At 41.5% G+C, this 25,253-nt stretch overlaps 1 protein-coding gene across 1 annotated transcript in view; it reads left to right on the plus strand.

The window, feature by feature from the left end:
* Positions 1 to 25,253, plus strand: part of PDLIM4 (PDZ and LIM domain 4) — a 262,578-nt gene that overhangs the window by 126,403 nt on the left and 110,922 nt on the right. Inside the window, exon 3 of the mRNA XM_077473273.1 lies at positions 9,821 to 9,899. Within this exon, the coding sequence (XP_077329399.1) occupies positions 9,821 to 9,899 (79 nt within the window). The remainder of the gene's footprint in view (positions 1 to 9,820; positions 9,900 to 25,253) is intronic.

Consider the following 25,253-nt stretch of genomic DNA (forward strand, 5'->3'; position numbering starts at 1 on the left):
TACATTTTGTTTGGGTACAACGTTGCACAGCCGCACAATTGTCAGTTAAAGCGACACAGTGCCGTATCGCATAAAAATGGCCTGGTGATTAAGGGGACAAATCCTTCCAGTCCTTAAGTGGTTAAAGAGAAACTGCAGTCTGCTCACATAATTTGTAACAAAAACATCTTTGCCATTCTGAAGCTTCCCTCCAACCACTTATTTTATATATACTGTGATAGTGAAACCTCCAGCTCTGCATCTCTCATTGGCCCTCTTATGACTCATCCCCCCTCCCTTCCTGGCAAACTCTCACAAGAGTGAGAGAGAGAGCTGTACATGATGACATACGCCTAGACTAATACCTAGATAAGAAAGAGAAAGTGGGCTGTATAAGGTATTTACTGGCAGAAAAAAATGTTTTACTATCCAAAGTTAAAACAACAAGGGTAGAAGATTTAAAGTGTTTGTTAACTCAACATGATAACTTACTGCCAGCCCCTCTATTATAGGCAGGCATAGCACACTGTATAAGTCTTTTCTAAAAACGAGGATTACCCTTGTTGTTTTAACTTTGGATAGTAAAACATTTTTTTTTGCTAGTAAATACCTTATACAGCCCACTTCATGTTTCTTGTCTGGTAAAAAGCCTAGGCTTATTACATCATGCACAGCTCTCTCTCTCTCATTCTCATGAGTTTTCCAGGAAGGGAGGGGGAATGAGTCATAAGAGGGCCAATGAGAGCTGCAGAGCTGAAGGTGTGCCTCTGTGTAAATCCAGGAAGTGAACAGGCAGCAGCTTCAGCTGCCCACAGTTAAAATGATTGCAGCCAGACTCAGTGGAGAGAGACTTCTGCAGCATATTTGGCAAGTACAGAATCACAGTATATGTAAAATAATATGCAAAGTGGTTGGAGAGAAGCTTCAGAATGGCAAAAAATGTTTGTATTACAAATTATGCTAGCAGACTGCAGTTCCTCTTTAAATCTCCTATTCCATCTAACAGGCACACCCAGGCTGACAGTGCTGCTTTCCAAAGGTGCCCCCATGTTCATTCATTCAGAGTGGGGCCACTCTGATATGGGAGGTATGTTATTGGTCAGATCACCAGTTGAAAACATAGGGGAATAAAACATAAATAAAAGAAAACAAATGCAGCCACATCTAATGATTGGTAAGCTGCGATATGTTACATTTTTGGTTATGGGTTTAATACCACTTTAACCGGTTCCCGACCGGCGCACGCTCATGTACATCGGCAGAATGGCACGGGCAGGCATATTGACGTACATGTATGTCCAATCTTTATTGCCACCCTGCCACTGCGAGCGCGGCGGCGCGCTCGCGTGCCGGTCGGGACCCCCGTGAGTCCGATAGCGGGTCCCGCGGACTCGATCGCCGCTGGCATACCCGCGATCGTCTCACGGGGCGGCTGAATGGAGAAATGCTGTTGTAAACAGCATTTCCCCATTCTGCCTAGCAACTAGTGATGCTGATCTCTGCTGTGATTGGAGCAGAGATCACTGTTCACTAAATGAAAGCCCAACCCCCCACAGTTAGTAACACACCCCTAGGAACACTTAACCCTTACACTGCCACCCACTGGTTAACCCCTTCACTGCCAGTGTCATTTACACAGGAATCGGTGCATTTATATAGCAGTGATTGCTGTATAAGTGACAATGGTCCCAAAAATGTGTCAAAAATGTCCGATGTGTCCGCCATAATGTCGCAGTCACAAAACAATCGCTGATCTCCACCATTAGTAGTAAAAAACAAATATTAATAAAAATGCCATAAAACTATCCCCTATTTTGTAAACGCTATAACTTTTGCGAAAACCAATCAATAATCGCTTATTGCGATTTTTTTTACCAAAAATATGTAGAAGAATACGTATTGGCCTAAACTGAGGGAAAAAATTATTTTTTTATATATTTTGGGGGGATATTTATTATAACAAAAAGTAAAAAATAATGTGTTTTTTTTTCAAAATTGTCGCTCTATTTTTGTTTATAGCACAAAAAATAAAAACCGCAGGGGTGAGCAAATGCCATCAAAAGAAAGCTCTATTTGTGGGGAAAAAAAGGACGCCAATTTTGTTTGGGAGCCACGTCGCACGACCGCGCAATTGTCAGTTAAAGCGGCGCAGTTGCGAATCGCAAAAAGTGGTCTGGTCTTTGACCAGCAAAATGGACCGGGGATGAAGTGGTTAATAAGGCGACTGTGGTTACTGAAGCACCAATTGTGCAATTGATGAAGCTTTGATCAATCTTCTCTGTAAAAATGATCCTGTAGCCAGCAATGGCTTTTCTATATCAAACGTTTCATTTAAGATCATTTGCATGTGTTATAACAAAACTGCTGACTCCCCATTAGCTCCTTCTCCCAGCAATCCTCTTTGGTATCACCCTCAGTAAGAAGAGTTTTACAAATGTCCAGGTGTAGTGAGGTAGGTATCCCTTGACATCAAATATCCTCACCAATTATTAAATGAAGACCAATTTAAATCTTTCCAGTATTTCAAAAAACAAAATTAATATACTAAATTCCTACTATAAATTCTCCTATCTACAGCTTAGACACTGTGGTATAATTTGTTTTATGCAATGTAGTCCTGTAAGCATTCAAAATAGATGAGCTCAGGATCATTTTAAATTGATATCTTAATACCAAAGAGCTAAGACCAATTGGCAAAACAATATCCCAACAGTAAATGATGAAAACACACTTTATTCTCAAGTGCCTACAGTCATCTCCTCTAGGGATAAGATCCACTTCAAATACCTGCATAGTATATATTATACCCCTCATAGGCCGTATCTTGTTAAGAAAGCCGACACACCCACATGTCACAGGCGCAAGATTGAAATTGGTAACTTTATGCACATGATATGGACAAGCACAACATATCCGATCTTTGTGGGTGGAAAGTATTGCATTTACTCAGGAAAATCTTCCCATGCCTGACATTTTCAATCCACTATGGTGCCTGTTGGGGGACTTTGTAGATGCTACAATGTCACCCATATGTTTGTATTTCTTATGTCTTGCTCCATGTTTACTCGTGTTGCTCATTGTTCTTTCACTAAATGTCCTGCAATTGTATCTGAGAAGCACTCTCTACAATATATAAATATACAGGCATACCCCACTTTTAAAGCGGGAGTAAACCCACTGAAGTTTTTATTTTAATTTTTTTGACCTGCAAAGGAAAAGGCATAATGAGCTAGTATGCACCACATACTAGCTCATTATGAAATACTTACCTTAGAATGAGGCCCTGACATCTGGCCCGAACCACGACGAGGGAGCTGACATGTTCCTTCGGGGTGTCTTGCGGGTATCACGGCTCCGGCGCTGTGAGTGGCCGGAGCCGCGATATCGTCACTCCCGTGCATGGGCGCAGGAGATTTCTTTCCTCATTTCTGCATAGAAACCAATGAGCTTCCTGGATTTATTACCAAAGCTTAATTGAACAATCTGGGGTTAGAAGCTCATTGGTTTCTGTGCAGAAGGGAGCCTGATTTTGCACTTTCCAGCTTTAGTAAGCCCCATTGTGTATGCCTCTACTGTACAGCGCTTCACTTTCTTTTTGTCATTTTATCTATGTAACTAGGGGTGGTGATTGCTGGTTTCTTTTTTCTTTCTTTTTGCAAACATTTTTTTAATTATTATTATTTAAATGTTTTTTGTTTGTTTTTTATATGGTGCTGTGTTTATTGCGTTCTTGGCAGTTCTGTGCAATGTTTAATAGGGCTAAAAGGTTATTGATCTTTTATGAGAAACTAAAGCTGGCCAGTTCATAAGGTTCTCCTCATTTATCTTTAATACACCAAAACAGAAGAGGTCCAGGATTTGTGATCTGGCCCTCCATCCTCCTGAGAAAATCACAAAATATTTATTGCCTTAACACAAATCTTCGCACAACCACATTTTTTACACTTACACATTCCACTGTTCTATGGGAATATGTAAAGAAGTAGCACCTTCTCCTATAAACCAAAATGAATAACAAAGCAAAGGCAGCAGGAAGGCTAAGAGGTTAGCACTGTTTTCCGTTAAGTTTAGGGTCCTAAACAATAGCAGCCCATCCATAAAGGGTGCACAGGCACCACCGCCTTATCCATGCGTTTGGCCCCCTAATCTACATGCAGGGTGTTGGATGCATGGATTCCAATGGGGGGAGTGTGTTTTTTTTGGAAGCACGTGATTAGAGCCAGAGGCTCAAATAGGCTTCAAAAAAATGTAGGCTTGGGGCGCAGAGCACTGTGCTCCGAGCCACCCAGTTGTGTGACAATAGCGAATGAATATTTGATATTGTAACACTGATTGTAACACTGATTCTCCCAGCCAATCAGCAAGCGGGTGAGCCCCTTTTTCCGATTGTCTGAAAGGAAAAGCTACCCTATTGGCCAAGGGAGGTGAAGCATGGCTAGAATACTGCCGTGATGCAGAAGAGGAGCCTCATGGCGAGGACACCGCAGTGATGCAGAGAAGGAAACACAGGGGAAGCCGGTCGCCCATCGCCCGGAATAGAAGCCTTGCCCATGGTAAGTGTGACGGGTGACCGACCAACCCCGACCAGGGGGGAGTTGGTGGTGGAAAGTCCGCTGGAACTCTGCCAAAAGTCAAGCAAAGGTCCGATGTGGAGCCCACACATGATCGAATTGTCCGATGGACTAGTTCCGTCTGACCTTTGCTGTCAAAAAGTCCGGTCGTGTGTACGCGGCATTAGGAGCAATTGGGCGGTTTTTTTTTTCAGCTGCCCCTGAACTTTCCTCTGTTATCTTATCAGTACATCATCGTTTCTAGGCAGTTGAGTTTAGAAGAATTTTTTGGAAAGCAAAAAAATGCGCTCAAGACGGATGTTCAGAGGCATTTTAAACGCCAAATGCCTGTAACAGCTTGTAAATGCAGTAACTCACGTTTAGCCACGTTTCGTTTACAGGCATTTTTAATTTTTGCCAATTTAAAAAAATCACTTCTAAACGTGCCTCTTCCCTTGACTTCTTTGTCAAGAGCAATGGCACAACCATCCACCCATCTCCACATTTCAGCGTGCTAGGTGTTATCCTGGATTCTAAACTCTCCTTTCAGCCCTACATCCAATCACTTTCCAAAGTTTGCCGCCTCTACCTCCGCAACATCTCTAAACTATGTCTAACCAATGAAACCATTGACTACTGCAGCTCCCTCCTTATTGGCTTACTTTTAAATAGACTATCCCCCCTTCAGTTCATCATGAATCCTGCTGCCAGACTCATCCATCTTACAAACCGCACAGTGTCTGCTACCCCTCTCTGCCAATCCCTCCATTGGCTGCCACTCTCCCAACAAATTCAATTCAAAATACTAACATTAAGTTACAAAGCCATCCACAACTCTGCCCCCAGCTACATCACTAGCCTAGTCTCAAAATACCAACCTAATCGTCGTCTTTCTTCCTCCCAAGACCTCCTGCTCTCTAGCGCTCTCATCACCTCCTCCCATATCCGCCTCCAGGACTTCTCCCAAGCCTCGTCCATCCTCTGCAATTCGCTACCCCAATCTATTAGACTGTCTCCACATTTATCCACTTTTAGGCTATCCCTGAAAACCTTCCTCTTCAGAGAAGACTTTCCTGCCTCCATCTAACAACTACACTATTTTCTCCATTAGTTAATCCCCCACAGGTATTACCCTTTTGTATAACTTGACCCTCCCTCCTAGATTGTAAGCACTAATGATCAGGGCTCTCTGATTCCCCCCTGTATTGAATTGTATTGTATTGTACTGTCTGCCCTAATGTTGTAAAGCACTGCGTAAACTATCGGCGCTATATAAATCTTTTATAATAATAGTAATAAACGCAAAAGTGGCTAAATGCCGCATTTAAATGCGGCAAAATGGACGTTTTTAATGTCGGTTACTGTCTGCCAAGTTAAATCATTCAGGAGAGGTTGTAAAACGTCCCGTCTACATTAAGTCTAAAACTTTTTTTTTTTAATTTTTAAATTTTTCTGCTAGTACCACTTCCTGGGGGAGGGATATCCACATTTTTATTGTTCTAGTAAACAGTAAAGAACCCTTTTCTCAATCTAAGGTAAAAACTCCTTTCTTCTAACATCAAATGGCAGCTGTGTGACATCTTCAAGGATCTTAAACAGTCTATCACAGTTACTGGAGTCACCTTTGATATATGTGTACTTTGTAATCATATCGCCTCTGGAGCGCCTCGTCTCCAAAGTGAATAACTATAATCTAAGTATTCGATCCTCATAGCTGAGGTCCTCCATCCCCCTTATTGATTTAGTTTTCTTCGCTATCGCTTTCTTTACCAACCACATGTTTCCTGAGGATTTGTGACCAAAACTGGACTGCCTATTCAAGATGAGGCCAAACCAGTGATTTGTAAAGGGGTAGAATTTTGATTTAACTCTTGAATGTATGACTTTTTCAATGCATGAGAGTATTTTGCTAGCTTTGAAAACTTTGGCTTGACTTCTGTGCTGTGTCTGTGATCTACCAACACCCTCAGATCACTTTCCATAACACAATTCTCTTAGGGGAGCCATTCCTAATCTGTAATTTGCATGTGTATTGTTTAGTACCCAAGTGCATAACTTTACATTTCTCTATATTGAACCTCGTCTGCATTGTTGCTCCCCAACACCCTATTTTGTCATTATTTTCTTGTAATAATGCTGCATCCTGTGCCAAAGTTATTTTGATGCATAATTTGGTATCGTCAGCAAATACTGAAATTGAGATTTTAATTTTAACTGCTATATCATTATTAAACAAACTGAGCAGCTTTGGCCTCAAGACAAAACTCTGGGGCACACCACTTACAACTTTAGACCATTCAGAGAATGAGTCAATTATCACTAGTAGAACCGTTCACGTAACCAGTTTCCTTTCCATGTACATATAATTTCAGCAGACCTTATTTTATAGAGTAGCCTCCCTGGCGGTATTCCAGAGTCTGGCTCGGGGTAAGATTTAAATACCATAAGCGGTATTCCCGAGCCAGACTCGGGACCGCATCGCTGGATCCATGGATGTGGTTACTTACCTTGTCCCCTGGATCCATCGATGTCTCCCCGCACTGTGACCTGCGAGCTGTCTTCTGCTCGATCTGTCAAATCGCCGAGCTCCGTTCCCTGCGAGTGTTGCGATGCACGGGGACGGAGTTCGGCGCAAAATTCAAAAAGTAAAATCACAGTATAGATACAGTATACTGTATCAAATAATTACACATCCCTTTGTCCCTAGTGGTTTGTCCAGTGTCCTGCATGCAGTTTTATATTATAAATACTGTTCTTTATGCCTGAAAACTGGAGATTGTCCATAGCAACCAAAAAATTTCAGTTTACATCAAAAGTGCTTATAGACCAGTTAGAAAACAGCGATAATAAATTAGAATCACTCGCAGAATTGAGCGATAGTAATTTGTGGGGAAATTCATCATCAAACGCTAAAAGTAATGACAATGACAATTCTGCAACTCAGCACATTTCAGTGTTTTTGATTTGATTATATTATTGAATCATTTTTATTATTATTATTTGTTATAATTATTTATAGTTATTTAATATATATATATATATATATATATATATATATATATATATATATATATATATATATTAATTTATGATTTCATATTTCAATTTTTATTCTACCCAGGATCTCTTGTTTGGACAGATTTAAGTGAATTATTTCTAAGAATTACAGGCCTACAATATAAAACGCCAAATTTCCATGCAAAATAATGGTACCACTTTCAGCACCTAAAATCTGAAATAATCGTACCGCCAGGGAGGTTAAACATTGAGGAAGTACAGAATCAAATACCTTAGTAAAATCCACCTTCCAATTTATCACTTAATCCCATAGAATGATAACAGGTTGGTTTGACAAGAATGGTCTTTTATAAATCCATGCTGGTTGTCACTTATGATACCTTTATTACAGACACATTTCTGTATAGCGTCCCTTACCATTACCTCAAATATCTTACATACTCTTGATGTTAGGCTGACTGGTCTGTAATTTCCTGTTTTCCTGTTATGCATCTCAATCCTTTTTTTTTTTTAATGGTATCACATTTGCCCTATGCCAATCAATCGGTATACCATTCCAGACAGTTAGGTGTCTTAAAATCAGAAATAGTGGCTTGGCTATAACTGTGCTAAGTTTCCAAAGGTATAAGCAATCTGGACCTGGTAATTTTTTTCTCCAGTCTCTTTTGGTACCTGGTTTTCACTTAACCACAGAGCTATTTTTGCTGTTAAGGCTATCAAACCAATCTTTTTCATCTGTAAAAGTGAAAAAAAAAATTTAATACATCTGCTTTGTTCCTGTCGTTTGTGACCAGTTTCCCATGTTTATCCATTATGGGGCTTATCTGTTCTTTCACAACCTTTTTACTATTGATATATTTGAAAACAAAAAAGGAATTTGTTTTACTTGCAATAGCAATTTTCTTATTTCTGGTTTTCTATTTTAGTCACCTTGATTGCTCCCTTGCATTTATTGTGGCACTCCTTCTAAATCTGAAATTTCAAGGATGCCCCTTCTACTTTTGTACTTTTTAAGGGCTTGTTTTTCCTATTTATTTGTTTTTATACAATAAAATGTATCCACCTAGATTTTAATTTAGTGTTTTATGCTTGTTACCCAATGGAATACGATGACTAATTCACGGGTTTGCTTCATCTTTAAAACACTCCCACTCACCTTGTGTGCTATTTGTTGGAAATATTTGGTCCTGTTGACTGTTGTACAGTTGAGATCACAACTTAGTAGAGTATTTTTTTAAGATTTATAAATTATTCAGACTAAACTTCCACACCCTACTTAAAATGAAAGACACATATTTGCAATAATACATTTGGAGGTAACACACTCTGTGTGTGTGTGTGTGTGTGTGTGTGTGTGTGTGTGTGTGTGTATATATATATATACCGTATATATATATATATATATATATATATATATATATATATATATATATATATATATATATATATATATATATATTTATACTTTACCAGTGTTTAGGCTCTTTTCCCACATTAAAAAAATATTAATTGCAAACAATTGGGTTACTTGCGTTAGCATTTAACTTTCCTAGAGACATTTGATTGCATTTGATTGCAAGCTTTATAATGGTTTGGGGACTGGTGTGAAAAGCTCAATCTTCTTTGTACATGCTGCACAAAGATTGTCCATTAGTTACTTAGTTACAGAAAATATGATATACATAAACTATATTATAATGACATCAATAGTTTGCATTTATCACAGTGCCAGTGTAAAATGCAGTGTTGGAACCCTTTAGCGTGACATAGCCAGCAGAAGCTCTAGCATTTGACATCTGGGGATGGGGGCAAATCTTGACTTGGAGAGATATTGAGGCTTTGTGTAAATTCGGGGACCTCCCTACGTATTGATATGAGAACAATGGCAAGGCAAACTTTACCAGTAATCTTAGATAAGAAAAAAGGTTGATTGAGCCATCCCTGATGCCAGCTTTCCAAACCAAGAAAGGTCCAAGAAAGGTCTCAAGTGGATATACTGTTTATTTCTCTATTTACTTTCGGACTGCAATTGTAATGAGCGTTTGCACAGGTGTTTAGAAGTACAATAGACATCATATATATTTTACTTACAAACTCTCCTGTTGATGTAATCAGTGATGACTAAGCATGATGAGAACTACTGCTATTCTTCACTGCATTGTCGTTTGCCAGGAATGATCTTATTTATTTTGATGATCTTATTTTATACCTTTGTTTTGATGCCACTGGGTGTGATTGATAATGAGTGACTTTAGTTTGCCCTCTGTCTGCAGGTGTGATGGGAGGGTCTGGTCACCAACGGAAGAGCTTAGACAGCCGCCTCGTAAATACAGTCTGGAATCAGAGCTTCAGGTAAGAGAGAATCGATAAGCATTGACCTGTAACATCTTTTGATGAGTGAAATCATGAATTTGTTCTATGTGCTCTGATTCATTTGCATATCATTATATTGTTAGTTTGAAAAATGACACATCTATTGAGTTCAGACAGAAGACCAAAAATACAATGAAACATTTTGCACCATCAGAAACCCAAACCCACAGCTAATGCAGAGGAAGGCAAAAAAAAAAAAACACTTATGATACATTTTGCTCCAACAGAAAAAAATCCTTCCTGATCGCCAAAGGAAATTGGGGACTTTCTGGATCAACTATCTACAGTGTTATTTCTCTCAAATATATATAACTATTTATATTGTTAACACCGCCAGCCTGTTTTTTTTTTTTTTTTTTTTAAGCAATCTACTGAATAGGCTGTGGGAGACCTTTCCACATTTTTCAAATATGGTAATGTTCTGGATTCCCACGTCTTTGACTAATTGTGGTAATGACTCAGATCCCAGGGTGACGTCACTGCCCATATATGGTAATGAACATATTTAGTCAATGTTGTCAACTGGGATAGTTGGGATCACTGTGTTTACATTACTGCAGTGCTGATGATCTGCCATTTAGTGAAGGGATTGCAGTGGGCGAACTTTGTAGGGCTCTGGGTGGTGTGTATATCTTCACTTAACTCCTTGTGGGAATGATAATAAAGTAATAATGGGTACTAATGTACCTCTCTACTCTTTCCCCTGGGAGTGGCAGATATCTAGAGCCCCCTTTATTATAAAGGGGGTTTCCAGATTCTGCTCTAAGCCCCCCCCCCAAAGCCCTCGCACCCCTTTTGGAGGACTGGATGTGGTAAGGAGGCCCTTGTTCCTCAACAATCTTCTTTTATAAACTAAAGTTTGGCAATGCATGCGGTTATTAAGTCTATAATCTATCAGAACACATAGATCCTGATGCATGTATGATGCATGCCTGTTTTTCTCCTAAGGGAGGGCCAGAGAGGAAACAGAAAGATCAGGCTGTGATAAAAATATGTGTGAACTGTCAATATACAGAAAAATATCTGGACATACCAATTAGTATGTCCAATTAAGGGCCAAAGCTGGCCTCTAATGTTTACTTACCTGAAGTGTAGCATTAAAGCAAACAAGAAGAGGACGCCTATTTTTAGTGCGATAGCAACCAGAAAATTACTTTCAGTGGCTAAAACAGAGGACATATATACTGCTATAATATATGGCTGTAATATTCCATGATATCAATCTGAAAATACATAGACATGTGTATACACATGCATATATCTACATCTATACATCTTTTTGGCAGTTGGCTGCAGAGTAGCAACTATTTCCACAGCCAAATCCAGATAGTACATGAAAGCAATGATATCCAGTTCACCTGTCACAGTTTATCCTCATTTTCCTTTTAGGATAAAGGTTTTACATAAATGAATAAAAGCTCATAATTTTAAACACCCCTGTCCGTGTTAAATGGTTTGTCTGAACCCCACCTTCCTTGAAGGTCATAGCCCTCTCCTTTTTTGGGAGTGCCTAATTAATGTCTGTGCTGGCCAAGATCCTCTGAAACTTCCCATACCTCCCTATATAACATTTTATATAGATCTGGGAGAGCAGCAAAGGGGAATATTAAAAAGTGTCACATGAGTGAGATTTGAGTCTGCTGGACAGCTGACAATCCCATCCAGTATGACTACAACCCATCGGTGGTCTCAAGTCTTTTGGATGTCTACACAGGGGATGCACAAACCATACTAAAATATGTTAAATGTACATATAATCTTATTGGAAGTTTTTTTTTTTTTTTTTATCAATTATCAGGTGACAGGATTTCTAAGCTGATTAGGAAACATAAGTTTACATCACCCATCATAAAATAGTTTTAGTAAAAAATTTTATTGGGTAATTTAATCCAAAAAAAACGAAGAAAAAAAAGCGAAAAAGAATGTTTGCTAAACTGACTTGATTTCCCTTTTTTTTCTTTTTTTTTTGCTCCTCTTGTATGTGTGCATTAGGATTTTTCAGTACTAGAAATTCTATCTGTTAGTATACTCCAAGCTACAACTTTAAAATCTGCATCTCTTGTAAATATAACTGTTTTGACAACATGACTATAGAAACATATGTCACGGTAATCCCAGAGCCCCTTGTAAAGGCAATGAGCTGGAGTTCAGTGTAGATGGCATAATTGTTGTGGCAGCAAATTACTGCCATTTACTAAGTCAAGGTCAAGTAGTACCAAAGATCTAGGAGCCTGATAGCATTTTCATGGACCCCAAACTGACATCTGAAGTGGACCTTTCTTGTAACATACAACATATCTTTCTCCATCTGCTTGCTCCCTTGGGATGCCATATTCAGACTGCAAATATATTGTATACATGCTTTGTCTTGACAGGGGAAATTATAAGTTGTACATCTGTGATTGAAAGCATAGCTGGAGTGTTTTCTAAGAACACAGGGAACTGCCACGCTGAGAATTTGTAGACAGGCTACCTACAAAGCTAGATGTATCACATTACTATCATTTTGATTGAAGCATCGTTTGCATCTATATACATACACAAAAAATATAATACCAATTCATACTGAGAAAATATCTACATTCATTTTTTTTTCTTTAAACTTTAAAACCAAGCGTGACTGCTGTGGGTACACATGGGATATATCTTTAAAGCAGACTTTCAGTCATTTTTTCATCTTTCCATCTATTAAATCTTCTGCCATTGTTGTTTTAACTTTGGATAGTAACAATTTTTTTTGTTCTGCTAGTAAATACCTTATACAGCCCACTTCCTGTTTCTTGTCTGGTAAAAAACCTAGGCTTTTGATATCATGCACAGCTCCCTCTCTCACTCTTGTGAGAGTTTTCCAGGAGGTGGGGGGGGGGGGGGGGGGTGAGTCATAAGAGGTCCAATGAAAGCTGCAGAGCTGGAGATGTGCCTCTGTCTGTCTGTGTAAATCCAGGAAGTGAACAAGCAACAGCTTCAGATGCCCACAGTTAAAATGGTTGCAGCCAAACTCAGTGGAGAGAGATTTCTGCAGCATATTTGGCAAGTACAGAATTACAGAATATATAAAATAATATGCAAAGTGGTTAGGGGGAAGCTTCAGAATGCAAAGATTTTTTTTATTACAAATGATGTGAGCAGACTGCAGTTCCTCTTTAATCTCTGACTGCTTTGTTCATGTAATGCCGTGTACGCACAACCGGAGTTTCCGGTAGACTAGGTCTGACGGTCTTCCCGCCGGACTTTCGGCAGAGTTCAGACGGACCTTCCAAACGAATGGACTTGCTCACACACAAAAGGACTAAGTCTGTTAGTTTTGAACGTGATGACGTAAGACAGGACTAAAAAAGGAAGTTCAATAGCCAGTAGCCAATAGCTTCCCTTGCGTCGTATTTGGTCCGTCGGACCAGCATACAGACAAACGGTTTTCCCGATTGAGTCCATCGGACAGATTTGAAACATGTTCTATTTCTAGGTCCATCTGATTTTTTAAATGAAAAATGATTGGATTAGCCCACACACGATCGGATTGTCCGGACTGATTCTGTCGGACCTAGTCTGCTGGAAAGTCCGGTTGTGTGTAGGCGACATGAGGTTGTTGTTTTTTCTACTGTGTTAAGAAATAAAATCCAGGCCTAGTGATGTGTATTACCATTTCCTTTACCTATAGAGGAACTTTAAAAGAAGCACATTAAAAACCATGCTTTTATACATTGTACATTACGTAGCTATCCTTGTGCTTCTTTCAGTACCTCAAGTGTATGAAAACCCAGTCAATAAAACGTCATATAAGCTTTAAAAGTGCTAAAGTCATTTCAAAGGTCATTTTTAATATTTTTAATAAAACCTGCAGCTTTCATGTAAGCAATACCTGGTGACCCTACCACAAAAGTCCTTATTCACATACTTCCTATTATGTTTAATGATCTGCCTCTGTCTCCTAATGTTTCTCCTGTATTGCCACTACATGTTCTTCCAATAAAGATTACCAGTGGCCATGCCAACGCACTTTACACATGGTCCAATAATGTCGCCATCAGCTAAGTTGCTGTGAGAAATGTCTTGCAAGTTGCTGCAAAGATTCTACAGGAGATCGGTAGCACAAAGATTCAACAGAGGATCAAAAAAGCTGCAAACAACATTTTACTAAGAAAAAAAATTGTGATAGTGATGGAATACAGTGCTTTAGAAAACTAGATACCATTCAGTTAGCACTTACATGAAGAGAAACTGACATTAATTGCAAAATGTAGTCTTTGAAACGGAATGCATAAAATAATTAATTCTGGGGGATGGTGTAATACCTTAAAGCTGAACCCTTCCACCTTTCCCTCACTAACTAGTTGCTGCCATAGAAAAAAAATCTAAATGTCCCTTTTACTAACCTAGATTCATGATCACATGATGTTTTGGCCTCTTCTTTTGTGGAAATTATAATATAATAAATTACTATAAATAATTATACCAAATAATAATATAATAATAATAAAAAAATATTCAATAATGTAATCAAATCAAATTTGATGAAGGATCTCACCACAAATTACTATCGCTCAATTCTGCGAGTGATTCTAATTTATTGTCCCTGTTTTCTAGCTGGTCTAAAATCACTTGTAAAGGGACAGTTTTGGTTGCTATGGACAATCTCCAGTTTCCAGGCAGAAAGAACAGTTTTTATATTATAAAACTGCATGCAGGACACTGGGCAGACCATTAGGGACAAAGGGGATGTGAAATAATTACATACAGCAATGTAATCTGTAAGATGACATTATACTGTATGTAATGTGTGTGTTTCACTTTTTGAATTTGGCGCCCTTCTCCGTCCCCGTGCGTCGCAACACTCGCAGGGAATGGAGCCCGGCTCCATGATAGATCAGGCGGAGGATGAGCCGCTCACACAGCGGGGGGACATCGCTGGATCCAGGGGACAAGGTAAGCATACTCATCCTGCGATCCCGGGTCTGGTTTGGGGTTACCGCTAATGGTACTGAATTTTCACCCCCCGAGCCAGACTTGGGAATTCCACCAGGTGGGTTAACTGGTCAGCAGCAGAATCCTTTCAGGATCCAGAAGAGGAGTCTCAGTAGCGATATCAGGAAAAGACCATACACTGCTGCTTAGATGAGAGAGGGGTGTGATGTAGCGATGGGCGGGGGGATACATTTTGCTCAGAGATGCATTCTATGCATTAAGATAAAAAGCCTTCTGTGTGCAGCAGCCCCCCTCAGCCCCCTTAAGCCCTTGTACACACGGTCGGAGATTCCGACAGAATGTGTCCTATCGGACCGTTTTGTCTGATATTCCGACTGTGTGTGGTCTCCATCGGACTGTTTCCATCAGAATATCCGACGGACCAACTTTTCCAACTTGCCGGTAAAATTTTCTGACTAAATGCTCCGATCGGACATACTTCGGTCATGTGTAGCCTACTCCGATGGACAAAGTGCCACGCATGCTCAGATCAAATTCCTAGACCAAAGCCATTGGCTACTAGCCTGAACGTAGTCCCGTCGTAACGAAATAACGTCATCACGTTATGTACAATCGGATTTTCCAACAACTTAGTCCGACCGTGTGTATGCAACATCACTTCCGGACCTCTTCCGGAATTAATCCGTCGGAATTACTCTGATGGATTTGGTTGTCGGAATCTCCGACCGTGTGTACAAGGGCTAATACTTACTTGAGCCCCATCTCTCTCTAGTGATGTCCACGGGTATCTTGGCCATCCGAGATTCTCCCTTTGGATTGGCTGAGACACAGCATTGGCGCCATTGGCTCCCACTGCTATCAATCAAGGTCAGCTAGCCAATCAGGAGACAGAGGGGGTGGGGCCAGGCTGTGGCTCCATGTCTAAATGGACACAGGGAGCTGTGACTCAGCCCTGTTGCCCCCATAGCAAGCTGCTTGCTGTGGGGGTACTCAACAGGAGGGAGGGGCCAGGAGCACAGTAGAGGGATCTGAGAAGAGGAGGATTTGGGCTGCTCTGTAAAAATGTACTGCAACAGAGCAGGTAAGTATAACATGTTTGTTATTTTTTATAGAAAAAAAAAAAAACAAGAATTTACAATCACTTTAATTTATGTTCCTAAAGCAGCTCTTCCACACAAGAAAGTAGTTTGGCACTCCTAAGTCCACATACAATGCAGGACTAGCAGTGGCAGCTACAAGTATATTGGGAGACTGGCATGAAGAGACCGGCAGGTATGGAGACTACAGGGACATGTATTAAGGCAAGTATTGCTCTGTGACAAATAAAAAATAAATGCAGCGCTAAGTGATAAAACAATAGTGAAAAAGATCAAGATCATCCCCTAGTAAACAAGCATGATATTCTGCATCAGCCAGGCAAGGAACATTAATATTTATTTCATGCATGCCTAGAGTTAGGCTTTAAATAACTGTAGAACATTACAAAGTTTATTATTTATTAATGTTTCCATGTTCTAGAACATAGTAGAATAAAGTGCTTTTGTTATTATTTGTTTTAGAGCAGTAATTAATACCGAATGTTGTACACCCAGAGGTCACATAAAACACATGTGATCTTTGACTGCTCACATGTATTGAGGGTCATAGATGTGGATCTTTGATGTTTGTATGCCTCTGGGTACTGATCTGTTAGTATGTGTAAATGTTTCTTTATGGCAATCTGGTTGGCCATGCTGATTGCCTCTCACAGCCATTATGTCTTGTGTAATATAACAAGGAAATTCATGGGAATGCAAAGAGGGGATGAGGGTTCAGTCTTTTTTTAATTGTGATTTCATCTCTTTTGACTTCTTATTGTTTTTGTCGACTTAAAATACCATTCCATATTGTGTTAAGTATTAACTTTCATCTTATTTAAGTTTAAGCATGCCCAAAAGTAGAGTCCTTTCTGTTCACAAACACAGTATTTTTGAGAAATTACTGTGAAATAATTGTATTTAAATATATAGCCTAAACCGTTTTAATAGACAGGATTATTGTTTTTATTGCTGTATCTTCACTTCTTGTCCTGATGAGAGTGGGCAAGAAGAGAAATAATTAGAGGAAATCTTTCCAACAGGAAAAAAGTCAGCCCAAAAAAAAAAGTAGTACTGTGGGAAAGGCTCAATATATACTTAAGTGTGAATTAAATAGCTAATTACTGCATATTATGAGAAGGATTACATATAGCAGGGGTATTGAATTAAAATTCACAGAGGTCAGATCAGAAAATATTTCTGCCAACGGAGGTACAAATCGCAAGTTTGTGTGATGACTCAGGTCCTTCACATCACATCCCTCCTTTTCTTATATCACAATTCTCTTCTTATGTCAGTATCGTCTGCCCCCTTCACGTCACCCCCCACAGTGGTGTCCTCCTTTAGAGCATCCCCTTCCCACAACAGTGTTCTCTGCCCCCCCTTCCTATCACAGCCTTCATTGGGTCTGCCCCCCTTCACCTCACAGCCCCCTTGCAGCTCTGTCCCCTCATTAACATTATGCCCCTGCAGCCCCATCCTCAAAATTTACATTGCATCTCTCCCCCGCCCATTCACATTACCGTGCCCCCACAGCTCTGTCCTCAAAATTGACATTGCAGCCATTGCATCTCTGCTAGCCCCCCCATTCACATTACCGTATTCCCACAGCTCTGTCCTCATAATTGACATCATTACAGCACTGCCCCTCCCATCCGCATTACGGCCCTTGCAACTCTGTCCCCCATTCACGTTACTGCCCCCCATAGCTCTGTCCCCCAATTTACATTGCAGCCCCCGCACCTCTGCCCCCCCTATTTACATTACAGCCCCCCTAGCACCTGCAGCTCTGCCCCCCTTCACATTACTGTTCCCCAATTTACTTTTCAGCCCCTGCAGCTCCCCCAGTCCCTTATTCACATTACCACCCCCCAATTCAGTCACCCCAATTGACTTTGCAGCCCCTGCATCTCTTTCCCACCCCCATTCACACTACAGCCTTTGCGGCTCTGTCCCTTCACTCTCCTGCCTTGGGCACAAAGCAGATAGTGAGTGTAAACACAGCTCTGGATTGATAGTGGGATTGGCAGCTGCTGGAGTTAACTTTTCAAGTTAACCACCAGGTGATTGGTGGCTGGGACCGCCCTGCATTCTAACAACCAATTAACTTCAAAAGGTAACTCTGGCAGCTCCTGCACCTGCCTTCCATCCTAAGCAGCTGTGCCTCCCGGCGATCTAGCCTGCCTCTCCACTCTGCTGTGATATTCTCAGCACTGACGGCAGCTGAGGTGAAAAACTGGCTCCTAAATGGCAGGACCGCAGCAGGCTGGGTAGGACAGTGACATGGGCTGGATCTGGACCGTGGGCCACCCTTTAGGGATGCTTGACATATAGAGTGATTGATTTTAAGACCAATTTATTCTAGCTGATTTTTTTATACATCACGAATACAGTGCTCTTTTTATATTTAGTGTGGGAAAGGTTAAAAGATGTGCACTGATTTAAAGGAAAATGTGCTGTGCACAGTAAAAAGAAAAAGTAGAATTCCGGTCAAATTAGAGGAGAGGGAAAAATGTTAAGTGGTAGTGGGATTTGACCAGAATTTTACTTTAAAACTGAACCAAGGCAGAGCAATAAATGCAGTTATTTATGTACCTATTTAAAATCACTAAATGTACCTAAATTGTAACTAGCATAAAACCCCAAATGTACCTGGCTTTAGCCTCTTGTAATTCAACGTACAACAACACTCCAGGAGAGGAAGGGACAAGCTTGGATGCAGTGTGTTGCATGCAAATGTTCTGACAAGCATAGCGCAGGGAGATGACCTCATCAGCCAGATGCTGCTCCTTCACTTTAAAATTACAGGCTGGAAACAGGGAGGGAGACTAGAGTGCATTTCTTAACTATAACAGAAAAAAGTCAGATTCTCAGGCCAATTGTGATGTCCATTATGGTTGTATAAATCTCAGGACAAGTTGGACATAAAGAGGAGCACATGGGACCAGAGCAGCATGGGGGGAGGAGCATATGGGGACCAGAGTAGCATTGGGGGAGAGGAGTATATGGGGGACTAGAGCAGCATGGGGGGAGAGGAGGATATGGGGGACCAGAGCAGCATGGGGGGGTATGGGGGACCAGAGCAGCATGAGGGGGGAGATGAGCATATGGGGGACCAGAGCAGCATGGGGGGAGCATGCGGGGGACCAGAGCAGCATGAGGGAGGGAGGGGAGCATGCAGGGGACCAGAGCAGCATGAGGGGGGAGAGGAGCATGCGGGGGACCAGAGCAGCATGAGGGAGGGGAGGAGCATGCAGGGGACCAGGGTTTGTCCAGCCGGCATGGGAGAAACCTATCAAAGTGGGCCTGTTTGGATGAAGTCCAAGGCCAAATTTGTGTCCCAGTCCAGCCCTGATCACCCACAGTCTAATGGGGCCACAGAATGAGCCAAACAGTCCTTGGAGCATTTCCTACATTGCTATATTTCTAACCGTCATAACAACTGGTCAGACCTCTTACCATGGGCAGAGTCTGCTCACAATAGTGCCATGAATTCTGCTTCCCAATTGTCCCCGTTTATGGTTTCCAACTTTCCATGTTGCCTGAATCTTTTGTTTCACAGAGTATTTCTGCGTTAGAGGAGTATCTCCATGGTCTTCGTTCCACTTGGGTGCAAGTCCAGGAGGCTTTGTGACATGCTACTGATAGGTACAGACTCCATGATGACCGCAGACGCCTACCTGTGCCTTCCTACCAGGTTGGGGACAGGGTCTGGCTGTCATCTCGCAACCTCTGACTTCGTGTTCTCTCTCTCTGAAGTTCACATCTTGGTTTATTGGGCCTTTCCCTATCCTTTGCAGAATTAACCCAGTGGCTTACGCGTTAGACCTTCCTTCTAGTATGTGTATCGCAAATGTATTTCATGTCTCCTTATTAAAACCTTTAGTCTGCAACCGCTTTACCACCTCGGTGCCATGTCTTCACCCTGTTTAGGTTGAGAACCATGAGGATTATGAAGTACAGTCCATTATTGACTCCTGTAGGTTCCATGGGCACATTCAGTACCTGGTGCATTGGAAAGGGTACAGTCTGGAGGAACGCTCTTGGGTCCCATCCTCGGATGTACATGCCCCTGTCCTCTTCCTTGGTTTCCATAGACGTTTTCTCCTCAAGCCTGGTGGTCCTCCGAGGGGGAGGGGTTGTTGAGGAGGGGGTACTGTCAGGGCTGGGCACAGCCCTTCCTTCTCTGGGCTGGCCGCTCAGCTGTCAGCTAATTGCCAGCTCCTATCTCTCCACAGTGACTCACCTTTTGATGATCCTGCTAGTCGCTCCTGCCTACTTAAGCCATCCAGTCCAGATGATCTCTGCCTTCACCTTGGTCACATCTCTAGAGATGCTTTCCTGTGTTCCTGTTAAAGACTTGCTTGACTGACATTCCTTCTGGCTCCAGATCCTGCTTGCTGTTCTACTACGCTGTTCTCTGGCTCCCTGATGTTTTGGCTTGTCTGACTATCCGTTCTGGTTCCTGAATAAAAGCTACAGTATGTTTTGACTACATTTTCTCTGTTTACCTTTTTATATTACTATTAAACAAATGTGATTTAACTGTACTTCTGTCTCGGTCTGATTCATGGTTTCTGACACAAGCATGATTTGAGAAATGGAGGCACACATCTGGATGTATATACAATACTATATGTAATATATATGCTTCTTCAATCTCCACCTGTCCTATGCAATATAGTTACTGAAATAAAACTATGGTCAATGAAAATAGATGATATGCTTGTCGGAATTCATAAGAATTGTAACTTTTCTTTTTCCATATCACCACTGTGGTTATTTTTTCCATTTTATAATTTTTTATATAATTTATATATAAAACAATGGTAGAAATGTTAGGATTAATGTTAAAAATTAGACCGTTTAGTTGTCTTTTTTGCAATATTGCATATCTCATTTTTTTAAGTGGAACATGATGGGTCATTATTTGACCAAGTGTGCTTCTTGGGTTTTCCATTTTGAGATCCAGTTTATAAAACTTTATATTAAAATGTATTTTATGTGTTAGAAGGAGGCTGAATGATGGATGATCTCATGTGTTGGCATCAGATGTGATTAAGAGTCTCTTGAGATCAGCTTATGCTTTGTTAAAGAACTAACTTGAAGCTACTGGTACAGTCATTTAAGCCAACCACACATTTACAAGCTATTTATTTATGTTTTTGAGTCACATATCACTAGTCTGGACTCTTTCTGATGCATGTTGAGGTCAGATTACTGCTTGGATTCTTAAAGTACAAGCCAGGACTGGCTGACTGAGTAAATTTTTTGAAGGGCTTTCTGCTGTGTCGTAATCGTCCAAATTTAGCAACCTATGAGTAAAATAAAGTGATTTGTATTTGCTTTCAACTGTAAAGCATGATGTCATGTTGTTAAATGTATTTACCATTTGGTGACCTTTTGGTAAGGAATTGAGATTTTGTAACCATGATGAACTAATTCATCTGACACCTAAGTTATAGTGCAGTGGGAAACTATTTTCCCCTTGTCTGGTGTTACGTGTTAGCACATTGTTTTTATTTCCTATGCATATGATTGGGTATTGAAGTGTACTGGTTAAGTTAGCAAGTGAGCATTCTACTTTTTCATTGAATCCAACACTTGCTATAAACAACATAACAAGGCTACATCTATGTTTTCAAAAATCAAGGTGGCAGTCTACTGCAGCAGCTCACCTGTTGAAAAATAAGATGCATTGTTTAAAGAAAAAAAAAAATAAATAAATAAATAATAATACTGGTTCATTGTGATTCACAATACATTCAGGTAATCTTTATTCATAAGCAGGTTAAACCGAATTCCAGGTGCCCCTTTATAAAGCACATCTGATAGGAATGGAGCAGTAATAGTTAACGCTTAGAATAAAATATTATATAGTGCAGTTAAACAGTTTTTTGACTTTTTCATAATTTTTCATCGCTTAACAGTGCACAAGTTAAAAAAAAAAAGTGAAATCTTGGAAGTGTATTGCAAGCAGGCATATGGCTCCTACTTGCAATAATACTGCAGGTTCTTGAGTTACTTGTACCAGCCAACTAATCTAATCAGCATACACGGACTTTCTTTTGAGTGGAATTTGGGTGGAATGGTGAATTCTAATTCTTCCATTTACATGTAATTACCAAGACTGTGCCAGTCAATACGCCAACATTTAATCGGACCTTTTCTATGGAGAAAAGAAGACAAGGGTGTTAACCATGTATGCTAACCATGCCTCAGCTAGGCAGAATTGCAAATTACATTTTGGCATACGCTGCATGGATCCAAGGACTGGTTGCCTTCTCAGTCTTTCATGAGGTTTTTAGCAAGATTTAAAGTGGTTGTAAACCCTTACAAACCACTTTGACCTACAGGTAAGCCTAGATTAAGGCTTACCTGTAGGTCCAAGCAATATGTCCTAAACCTATATGGTTTAGGAGATATTTGCCCGAAAACGGGCACCGCTGTCTACGGCGCATGCGCCGTAGACAGCGGCGCGCAGGCGCACTGAGCGCGGCATTTCCAAGAATGGAGCTGCCGCGCGTGTTGACTCCCGTGCGCATGCGCGGGAGTGACATCATCGCGGCTCCGCCGAATGACAGCGGTGGAGCTGCGAGACCCCACCAACAAGATGGATGCGGCGGACTACAGGGGACAGCGGCGACTTCGCTGGCTCCTGTGTCAGGTAAGTGACACATAATGGGCTACTATGCGATGCATAGTAGTCCATTATGCTTTGTCTTTGCAGGGAATGAAAGAGGAAGTAAACTCATCAGGGTTTACTTCCTCTTTAACCACTTGCTTACTGGGCACTTAAACCCCCCTCAGTCCCAGACCAATTTTCAGCTTTCAGCGCTGATGCACTTTGAGTGACAATTGCGCGGTCATACAACACTGTACCCAAATGAAATTTTTATCTTTTTTTTCCCACAAATAGAGCTTTCTTTTGGTGGTATTTAGTTACAGCTCGGAGTTTTATTTTTTGCTAAACAAACAAAAAAAGATGCAAAAAAAAAAAAAAAAAAAATCATGTTTTAATAGTTTGTTATAAAATTTTGCAAACGGGTCATTTTTCTCCTTCATTGAAGTGCGCTGATTAGGCGGCACTGATAGGCTGCATTGGTGGGCACTGATGGGCTGCATTGGTGGGCACTGATGGGCTGCATTGGTGGGCACTGATAGGCTGCACCGGTGGGCACTGATAGGCATAGTTAAGGCGGCACTAATAGGCACAGATAAGGCGGCACCGATGGGCACAGATAAGGCGGCACTGATGGGCAAAGATGGGCACAGATAAGATGGCACGGATGGGTGGCACGGATAAGTGGCACGGATGGGTGGCACGGATGGGCACTGATAGGTACCACAGATAGATGGGACTGATGGGCACTGATAGGTGGCACTGATAGGTGGCTCTGATAGGTGGCACTGCTGGGCACTGATGGGCGGCACTGCTGGGCACTGATGGGCGGCACTGGGGTGCAGCACCTTTGAGGCAGATTGGGTGGCACTGTGGGTGGCACTGTGGGTGGCACTGTGGGTGGCACTGTGGGCACTATGGGCACTGACGGGGGGCACTTACTTTTGCTTTTATTTTACTTCAGGATGGCACTGCGGGAGGCAGGTGGGCACAGGCAGGTGGCAGGTGGTCCCTTGTATTGATGGCCGTGATCGGGACTGATGTCCCGATCACGGCCGCCGGTGATCGGCTTTTTTTTTCTCTCCTCGCGCTGTCAGCGCGAGGAGGAATAATAGCCGATTACCGGCTCCGTTCTATCACATGATCAGCTGTCATTGGCTGACAGCTGATCACGTGATAAGGGGTCGGGATCGACCCCTTACACGGATCGGTGATCAGGCGAGTCTCACGGACTCGCCGATCACAGAGCGCGCCGCGCGCGCCCCTCAGGGGGCGCGCAGGCCGCTCGTAACCGGGACGACGTCAATAGACGTAGTCCCGGAAATGTAGGTCCGCGCTAATGCCGTCATTTGGCAATAGCGCGGATCTGAAGTGGTTAAAGTGGGTGTAAACCTGATTCGTGAAATTTGAGCTGGGCACATATATCTGCAGTGTTTTCTTATCTCTTTTCAAAGCATTATGTCCCATAACTGTCCCCTGCTCTGTTCTTCTGTTATCAGCCCGATAACTTCTGACAAATTCTCCGTCACATATGATAAAAGCAGCTGGAGTTTTATGTTGGTGAGGATGCTATAAATAGATTAGCAGAGACCTGAACTATTCAACAAACAGAACTGAAAGTCTCTACCTATGAGGAGAGGGGGTGTGTGCCTTTCCCTCCGATCAGCTGCTTATGTTCCCCCTGGATGAAGCAAGCATTTGACCATTAAACAGTACAAGGGTTTCCCCTGGTGTTCAGTATTAAAGTGTTTGTAAACCTAAAAAAAAAAAAAACTAAGGTCCTGTTCCTTTAAAGCATGAATAACAGCACAGTGCTTGTGCTGTGCAATTCTTCTCTTCCTAACAGGTAATAAACCTGGTTGATCCTGCCAGTTCCTGAGTCCCCCTGCCTCTGCTGACCACTATAATCATGGCTGCTGAGCCCAGACTACCATGGTCAGTTTATGTGCCTTTGTCATCCGCAGCCCTGCTCTCTCCTCTGGCAGTCTCTTCCCCCTCCCTCCCTGTCATAATGAGATCGCTTTTCTCCCCGCCCCTCCCGCCTCTATTCAGCTGCATAAGGCAGCACATAGAAAAGGAATCCCATGCAGATATGCTGCCATTAATGAAAGTGTAAGTGTTTGTTACAAATGAATAGGGGAAATACCTTTTCTGACACACTGCAGCCATGCAATCACATTATTCCCCTGCCAGCCTCGCTCTATGGAGAGAAGCAGGAGGGGCGGAGATTACCCTATCACATCAGCCGGCCAGCAGAGGGGAATCTTGGCCCCTCCCATTTCTCTGCAAAGATCGAGGCTGGCCAGCACAGGGGGATCATGTGACCGCACAGCTGCACTGTCAGAAAAGGTATTTCCCCTGTTCATTTCTAGAAAACACACTTTCATTAAAAGCAGCATATTTGCATGAGATACATGTAAAGTCACTTTAGTGACTTTACAGACACTTTAACATCTATTTAAATAATGGTGTCCTTTCAAAATTGTAATATATCCATTGTGATTTTTCTGCCACAAAAACTGGCATAACATTCTGTACTAAACTTCAGAAAGTTTAAACCTATGATTGCCAGCTTCACATCATGGACCATTTTATAAAGGGAAGAGTACACACATACATATTTACAAATGTTCTCTTTCCAAAAAGGCTAAAATATCAGGTTTTGGGTGAAGAAGGTGCTGGCTGACAACATTGCTACCTTAAGTGGAAAAC

Source organism: Lithobates pipiens, unplaced genomic scaffold (genome assembly GCF_037356315.1).
Source record: "Lithobates pipiens isolate NorthernLeopardFrog02 unplaced genomic scaffold, aLitPip1_a1.2 Scaffold_8, whole genome shotgun sequence".
NCBI classification, from domain to species: domain Eukaryota; kingdom Metazoa; phylum Chordata; class Amphibia; order Anura; family Ranidae; genus Lithobates; species Lithobates pipiens.